Raw genomic sequence first — 9,336 nt, 5'->3', positions numbered from 1 at the left:
GAGAGAGATGAGAACAAGGAGAATAAAAGAGTTTTACAAGCCCAGCGAGTCCTTACTATTTGGATGCATGCATATTTGCTGCTGCATCAATTGCCAGCAATGGAACAATAATCATGGATCTGATTTTTGGAATATTACAATTTTTAAGTGCACAACCATGTAAATTAATGTAGCCTTTTTCCAATTGACTTAAGCTGTCTACTATTCGAAACTAAAGGATTTCAGTGTCGAGGGCAAATCAAAGACAGACCAATCCTCGCAGACTAACGCGCGTTAAATCTTACCACTCACTAGGGTCCACTATCTCCACAGTGGCGCGTATCGGTCAACTCCAGCCGCCATGGACAGCTCTGACAGCTGATCCTCAAGGTAGCTCGCTGAGTCTCAAAACTCCTGGTCAGGAAGATTCACCCTCCAGCGTGGCCACTGTCTGGCTGAGGTTGAACTGGACCTGCTTCTGGACCTATTGCCAACCGGAAGTCGCTTGTTCACTTCTCCGCAGTGCCATCCTTGGGTGGTGATGCCTTGAAATAGAACACATATGAAACTGAACTAAATAGAAACCGTCTTTAATTACAGTTTAATTGGATTTTAGCTGAGGTAAGCTGCTGAACTTGAATTGAATTGAAAATAGAATAGCTTTATAATAATGGCAACGTAGCACTGTTTGTAGTTGTGCAGGGCCTCCGGAGGGATGTGAGTTGACTGCAAGGTTGACTGTGATGAGTCTAAAGACTGTTAACGTATGCCGTGGTTAGACTCTCACTTGTCTGTCTTTGTTAATATTTGCCACTTGTTCGTCAAAGACAAACCGTAAATAGGAGGCCTGTGCATAAAGGCTGTGTGTTGGATGTAGCCAAAGGACAAGCATGTTGACATTACCTGGTGACCTCTTGAGGAAGGGCTATCTGATCCCTCAATCAAACTAGGTTTTTCACCAAGCGAGACAGGTAATGGGTTCAGTCAAACAGGAACACAACACAGGCAGAAAGAGATAACCAGGGGTCTGTTTTATCTTAGGTTCTTTCTAATGGCAGGTAATAACAGACAAATAACACTCATGAAGAACCTTAAGGCCAATCAGTCTTTTACCACATGACAGTTTAATAGGTCCTGCTTTCTGAATAGTCTCTCCACTGACATTAATTTTTTTTTCGACGTACCTCTAGTGCAGAGTTGTGGTGGTGTGGGGATTGAAATATTTACTACCCATTAGGGAATAAAATAGTGGCAATTTAAAAATAACTTTACTGAATGACAAGCAGAGAAAAAACGGAGAAAATGTACTAAACTCAATATATCACTTGGGTGATAGAACAACGAAGTGCAAGCCAGTTCCAACAGGATCTACCATGGTACACTCTTAGAAAAGAGGGTTCCAAAAGGTTCTTCAGCTGTCCCTATAAGAGAACCCTTTTTGGTGCCGGCGTTCTACCTGGCACCAAAAGGGGTTTTCTACCTGCAAAAAAAGGGGTTGGGACAGCGAATAACCCTTTATAGTTCTATATAGCACCTTTCTTTCAAAGAGTGCATGCCCTTGGTCACGGCTAATGGGTATCCTAATAAATCAAAAATCAAACCAATACTATAGATCTGATGTAAATCCTGTTCAAGATTCAGTACCATAGACATAGAATCTCCATGTCACCCATATATACCATGAGTATTCTGTAAAATGATGGAGGGCTTTGTACCCATTGTATATTCATTTCTATGTTTAGAGGTAAATACTGCTAATGGGGCCCATTCTAGTTATTCTATAACTATGTTCCCTTACATAAAAAACCACATGGTTTGCAAATGTGGAAAATCACAATTTCACGTGTGAAATTTACGTGAAAACTTTGTTTTTTTTAACACTTCACATGTCCCATTCTAGTCATTGTATTTCAGTCAGGAGGTGAAATACTGCTATAGGGTCAATTTTGGTCATTTTTATCTATGTTTATAGGTAAATATTCCTATAGGCACATCTAACAGTCATTCTAGAATGCGCAGTGGTCTAAGGGCACTGGATCGCAGTGCTAGCTGCGCCACCAGAGTCTCTGGGTTCGCGGCCCAGGCTGGGCGCTTTCGTGTGTCAGCCGGCAAACCGGGAGATCCGTGGGGCGACGCACAATTGGCATAGCGTCGTCCGGGTTAGGAGGGTTTGGCCGGTAGGGAGGGTTTGGCGGTAGGGATATCCTTGTCTCAGTATGTAAAAAAATAACGAAAAAAAATAAAAAATAAATAAATGTTAATAAAATGTATGCACTCTACTGTAAGTTGCGCTCTGGATAAGAGCGTCTGCTCTTGGCCGGTAGGGATATCCTTGTCTCAGTATGTAAAAAAGTGTAATAAAATGTATGCACTCTACTGTAAGTCGCTCTGATAAGAGCGTCTGCTAAATGACTAAAATGAAAATGTAATTCTATATCTATGTCTAGAGATAATGCATTTGTAGTTTTTATGTATGTTTATCTGTTTTAGGTAATGGGCTGCTGTAGATCTGTGGTAAGTACTGGTGTAAGACTTCAATACTCCACTGGCGAAGGATGTCTCTCCCAGGTACCCCCTGCCGTTGAGCGTCACCTCCAGGAATCTGCGTCCTCGATCCCCATCACTAGTACTCCTTCATCCAGGCGTCACACACAACGACCAGTTGAGCCGGAATCGGCTGGGCTTCAGACTTGTTTCCACCTGGAAGACACAATTTGACATCAGTTTTTGTAAAACTTGAGCCCTATAAAAAGACCAGATATTTTAAATTGTGAAGGGTAACTTGATAACTTAATGAGGGCTTTACCCCCAAATCCGTCCATCACAGGCCTCTTGAGTGATGCCTTGTTTCGATTTCCTCTCTCACTCCATTGTTCTCCCCGCCCCCACCTCCCACCCCCCCACCCCCACTCTCAGAACAGTGCGCTAGGGTTTCTCACCTCCTCACCCACATACGTGTGTCAGTTCCCTGGCTCCATTTGCAGGGTTGCCTGCCCCTGGCTAGACTCTTACTCTCTCTAACAGTCTCAGGGATGGGCCAAACAGCGAGGACAGAGAGAGAGAAGGAGACATTTTGTTTTTGAAGTTTTTTTATTTTACTCACTTTTCTCCCCAAATTCGTAGGTATCCAATTGTTAGTTAGTTACATGTTGTCTCATCGCTACAACTCAGTACGGGCTCGGGAGAGACGAAGGTCGAAAGCCATGCGTCCTCCGAAACACAACCCAACCAAGCCGCACTGCTTCTTAACACAGCGCGCCTCCAACCGGAAGCAGCCGCACAATGTGTCGGAGGAGAACACACACGTCGGGCACCTGGCTTCCGGTTAGCGGCACTGCGCCCGGCCCGCCACAGGATTCGCTGGTGGCGATGAGACAAGGAATCCCTACCGACCAAACCTCCTAACCCGGACGACGCTAGGCCAATTGTGCTTCGCCCCAACGGACCTCCGGTCGCGGCCGCTGCGTGACAGAGCCTGGGCGAACCCAGAGTCCTCTGGTGCACAGTAACACTGCGATGCAGTGGAGAGACCCATTTTTAATGGATCACTTGCTGACAGTGCTCAGATAGCTACTGTAAGTGACGGTCTGTTCAAGGGAATCCTGTCTCTCTTGTCACTCTGTCTGTCTGTCTGTCTGTCTGTCTGTCTTGTCTGTCTGTTCGTTGTCTGTCTGTCTGTCTGTCTGTCTGTCTTGTCTGTCTCACTCTCTCTCTCTCGCTCTCTGTCACCTCTGACTAATCCAGACAGTATTAGCAGAGGGCTTAAAGGTGAGGTGCATAGAGAGGCTCCATTACTGCCTGGTGACTTACTGAAATGGCAAGCCCCAGCCATATCCTTTAAGCATCAGCCCTATCTCTTTAACACCAGCGGTTTAATCCCCTTTAAGCACCAGCGAAGCACCTCTGAGGGACAAGGGTAACTCATGTCTACTTCATGTGTCTATAGGCTTAAAATAGACCTTTTACCCCTTGGTGTTAAACCTTAGTATTGTGAAAGTAGCTCACATTTGTTCTGGTGAAAAACAGAAAGATGAACTAATTAGTTCTTACAATGMTTGAGTCTGTGACCCATGCACACGGAAACCTCTGACTTGAGATTTGAGATTTGCACCTGGACAGGACCCTCTGTAAAACCTCAGATTTAAAGCGATTAAGACTTCATATCTAGGTCATTTTTCTCAGCTTGAAGTGTATCTACCTCATTAGGCCCCATGAAGAGAACAGGTGCCATAAAACACACATATGAACCAGACCTGGGTTCAAATACTATTCTAAATAATTTCYTAATTTCAAATATGTTGTCTGGTCTCTATTAAGCTTACCTGACGCAATGTGACCAATATAATAGTCCCAAAAGTACAACCCCCCCTTTTAAGGTATTAAATAAGATATCAAACCGTATTTGAACCCAGGTCTGAAGCTCGTAGTCACCTGGCACTGATCCCCATTGACTATACGTTGCTTCCTCTGCCCTTAATCCATACTATCTCATGACTCCTTTATCCTTCAAAAGAAAGTATTCCACTCGCCGCTTGACATTGGCCACTCTGGACAGACGGAGTTACTTACTTAGCCGGTAACTTTCTTAATGCTTAAATCTTAATCCCAGGCTTCTTTTTAATAACTGCGGCCAAACGTCCAAACGCCTTGGCTTATCCCCTCTCTGACAGGCCCTAGGAGGGCCCTTGACCTTGTGTCTGATTGGCCAGAGCTTAGTGGGTTCAGAGAGCCGAGGAGGTTAGAGAGGTGTTGGTCCGTTTTGCACCGCTGGTCACAGTGGCAGAAAGGCCTTATTAGCCTGTTATTAACCTGACCCCTGAGTCTAACTCTGATCAGCCATGGAGGAAGTAGGTCAATGTCAAGAAAATACCCTTTCATAGGAACCCTTTACTTCCTATAGTGTAGCACCATGGTGGTTGTGGTCATAAGAATATCATTCTATTTCTATAGTTGTAGCGCCAGAGTTGAGGATTTGGTAGGTAGACTGAGAAAAGACCSTGTGATATTAACCATTGATATCCCTCTGACAGAAGAGTGCTAGTGTTAGCCTAGTASCATAGTGGTTGCAAACATATGGTGGTGGATTTGGTTAGGTCCTTGTCAAGAAGAATTAAATACCCTTGATATTATTAACCCTGTTGTGTCCTTGAGGTTTTTCAAAGGTGCTCTAATTCAATGTATTATTATGTGTTATTAATATCATTATTATCGCAGTCTTGTAGCATGATGGTTGCAGCACCAGAGTCGAGGATTTGGTAGGTCAATGCGGAGTACCTTTGGATATTAACCCCTACATAACAGAACACTAAGAAAGGAAGCAGAACCAATCCTCTGAGGGTGACCGAGAACCTGTGAGAGGAGGCTAACTAAAGAAATAAACTCTCACTAGGCTTTATGGAGGACAACGGCATGGAGCATCTGGTTCATTCATACAATGAGCCTGCATTGGGGTTGGTTTTTCCTGCCTGGGGGAGAAAGGAGCTGTGGGCGTTCTGCTATGTGACTGGGGAGAATGAAAACACTGGAGGGAGGAGATGGGGCCACTTCCTCAAACCCACATGTCAACATGGCGCGCCGGGCCAGCACTGAGACACAACAGGGCCAGGGCCAGGATCAAACCACACTCCGCCAAGCCTGGATGTCAATGACGGTGGATTGAATTGAACTGATACCAACTAGTGGATTTTTGGGGTTAAATTGGTTAAATTGGATCGTTTCACTCTGTTGTTCACTCTAAAACACACGCATGCACGCCACACACCACACACACACACACACACACACACCACACACACACCACACAACACACACACACACACACACACACACACACACACACCACACACACACACACACACACACACACACACACACACACACACACACACACACACACCACACACAAACAAACAAAAGCCATCCCCCAAGCTATAGTATAGTAGCCATGGAGTCCCAGTTTGACATAGGAGCCCCTAGCACCTAGCGGTGGCTATCCTTGACCATGCTCATGTTTCTGACAGCTCCGGCTATACAGGAAGCATTCATCATGTTTGTCTCTGCCTGCCCCAAATTCCACCACGCTTGATGAGTGTGCATGTGGCCAATTGATAGACAAGACGAGCCAGCTAACTTCAGTTGTGTTTGATTAAGTGTATTTTCATTTAGCCTGCTTGGAAATATCAAACACCTCTTGAGCATCTTTGAAATGTAAAATGGAAGTGCAGCGACTGTTGACTTTCGTCCGTCACTGTACTTATAACGRACAGTGCACATAAACGAAATGCTACAAGACACATTAGTCACACCTCAGTCCATCACATTAAGTATAATAATCACTTGTCAAGGAAGAAACTTGATTTATAAAACCTGTATACCTTTCTGCTCATATCTCCTCAAACCCACAGAATCTGAAGAGGTGTTTCTGTCCAGAACAGCACGTGTTCCTAGGCAGGCTGCCCAGTTTACACAGACCTGATATTGAGCTTAGTGAGCCTGTACTGTGTGTCAGATAGGATTATCMTATGAACATAGTCAGCGACAAAAAGACTCTATCGTTCTGGCATCCAGACTGGCAGTCTATCTGACAGCTTCTGATTTCAGCTCTGACACTGTTACCCTCAAGGCATGTAATAACCGGGTAATAATGCCATTTTGTCTTGAGTATTGCATAGAAATACCTTCKATTTCTAACATGGTGTAGTTTATCTGGTGAAATACTGTAGATGATGAGACTAAGTAAAATAATATTGACAACAAAGGAGTCAATTGACCTGTAAGAATTAGAAACAGACTATTCTGCACTGAGGAAATTAATTAATATGAGCGCCAATGACAATATTTAATTTAATTGATCAGCTGCTGTTATTTCTCAATTGTCACTCATTTATCAGGGTGAAATAAGGTCTTGGAGTTCATTTGAGTTTAAATCCTCAGAATAACCTAAATCAACAGGTCGATAAAATAGGACAGATGAGATTTAAGGACATATAGCATTTACCACCTGACCTGACGCCTGTTAAAAAACAGAGTTGGATTGCRGCCCGGGGGGCGGATGGGAGTCAATTGAAAACAGAGCTGAGGAAAAGTCTTCCCTAACCATGTCTCCATTTCCCAGACCTGATAGAGATACTGTATGTTGTGACACCATGACATCGCTGTGACGTTATACATACATCATGTTATACATAGATGCACAGCCAGTGGAGGGGACCTCAAAGCCCTGGCTGTGTGATATCTGAGCCTTTGAAAACTCTATGACAACTATGGCAAAGGCAATGTCGTCATCATCCATATATTTAGTGTGTTGTCCAAGAGAGTTGGCTGGCAGGCAGGCCTCAAAACACAATCAGCACCTGCTACATGACACAAGCACACAAACATACCCTTTCAAAAATGACAAGGTGATATCATTACAACTGAGCTGTCTGTGTATAATCCATTACACTAATCTCACATTCCATCCCCCAGGTGGACATGATCGGAGCCATAGAAGACCGTGAGATAGGGGGCTTCAGATCCGGCCGGTGTGACACTTCAGTCACCATTGTCATGAAAATGTGTCCACTCTGCCCACAGTGAAGCTAAAGCTCTGCACCTTCAGTGGGGTCAATAGAACCGGAAACATCTGCTTTTTCAAGTAATAAGAACATATAAAAAAAACGCCTCTCTCTCTCTCGCTCTGTGTCTCAGAGAACTCCTGCCAGAACTTCAGATTCTGGAAAAAGAAGCTGAGTGACAGCTGTGCCCTCCCACCCATCTCTCTGTCCCTATGTTGGCTTTGTCCCTCCAGGATGAACAAGGGACAGCAGGCCACTGTCTGGGTGGCCCACAGCCCACTGTTCTGGCATATCTCTGTGCCTCCCTCCCTGCCTGCCTGCCTGCCTGCTTTCCTTTCTCAAACTCAGAGGAGGGGATCCTCTTCTGGCTCTTTTGTGAATCCTGTCAGATACGTGTCCAGACCTGGCATGGAATCCAACTACACCAGACACGGATCCAGTGGTGTGTTGTCAAGCACACTATACACTTTCTGCTTTCCATTAGAGAAGGTCACATCACTATCACTGATTCAGATAAACCTAAAGTGAAACTGAGTGGTAGCCTTCAGTGTTTGTATAAAACTCCATCTCAAATGATATATAGACTGATTAGTGCTCAGCGCTGCTCCTTTTTAAATGAACTGAGGCGTCTTGCAGAAGTGGAGAGGGACTCCTTCCTTGGTATTTATGAGAGCAATAACGTGGATAGAGTATGTAAGGCTAAGTAATGGCCACATTCCCTCTGAACCAGGTGTCTCTGCTGGGACTTTCATAAAGTTACAGGAATAGATCAAAATGGAGGGGTTCTGATGTCTCTAACTGATTTACGAACTCATTTATTACAATCTTTCCAACTAATATATCAACCACACTCCAGCTCACATTTCTTTTGCGTTTCAAACTGACAATAATAATAATTCTCACCATCAGATGAAATGTTTTATAGAAGACGGCATTTTGGAACGCCCCTGTTTTAGGCTCTTAATAAATTTGTCATTGAAGTGACTTATTAATGCTAGGCTAATCGCTTGAGTAAGCAGTGAGCACGGACAGTATATCACAGCCACTGCTAAGTGTTGGCCCCTGGACATTTTTCATGTTCTTAGACCTGAGTGAGAAGACTGGATGTTTTCCAGGTATGGGGCTCCCTACGGTGCAGCCATCTTTGATAACTAACTCTAGCTAGCTAGCTTGTCCCCCTATGCTCCAACAACATGTAACTTTAGTGGCTAACAGGTCAAATTAATTTACCACTGTCATTTTAATGACCTGTCAGGGGATTTGCCAAGATTCTCAAGATGGTCTCCTGTGAGCCCCGATGCCTAAGATATAATGGAGACATCAGTTAGGTTCATTCCGATTCCAAACATGTTTGATTGTATCTCCTGACTGTACATCAGAGGAGGCTGGTGGGGGGAGCTATAGAAGGATGGACTCATTGTAATGGCTAAAATGGCATAAATGGAACGGAGTCAACGTGGTTTCCATATGTTTGATGTGTTTGATACCGTTCCATTATTCCATTCCAGCCATTACTATGAGCCTGTCCGCCATTGCTAACTACCAGCACCTTAGCTACTAGGTCCCATTGTTGCAAAGAGTTATGGGATATTAGATAGCCTTGTTTAACCTTTGTCATCTTCAACCTAGACCATGATCAGCAATCCATCCATAAAGCAACCAGCAGCCCTACAGAAAACCCCCTCAGTGTCCTTTCATTCCACATTCTTCATCAGGTCATTCAGGTCCTATTTACATTGCTACAGTATTCATAGCCATACATAGATATACTTAGGATAGTGGGTGGACTCAAGAGGAGGGG

General features: G+C 44.2%; 1 protein-coding gene across 1 annotated transcript in view; it reads right to left on the bottom strand.

Annotated features, from left to right (window-relative positions):
* Positions 1–2,602: 2,602 nt before the first annotated feature.
* The window catches only part of LOC112075131 (FRAS1-related extracellular matrix protein 2-like), a 29,798-nt gene continuing 23,064 nt past the window's right edge, over positions 2,603–9,336 (bottom strand). The window contains 1 exon segment of the mRNA XM_024142166.2: positions 2,603–2,679. Within this exon segment, the coding sequence (XP_023997934.2) occupies positions 2,603–2,679 (77 nt within the window).

This window comes from Salvelinus sp. IW2-2015, unplaced genomic scaffold, assembly GCF_002910315.2.
Source record: "Salvelinus sp. IW2-2015 unplaced genomic scaffold, ASM291031v2 Un_scaffold2997, whole genome shotgun sequence".
Lineage (NCBI taxonomy): Eukaryota > Metazoa > Chordata > Actinopteri > Salmoniformes > Salmonidae > Salvelinus > Salvelinus sp. IW2-2015.
The sequence above is the reverse complement of the archived record's forward strand: the minus strand, read 5'-3'. Positions and strand labels throughout refer to the sequence as shown.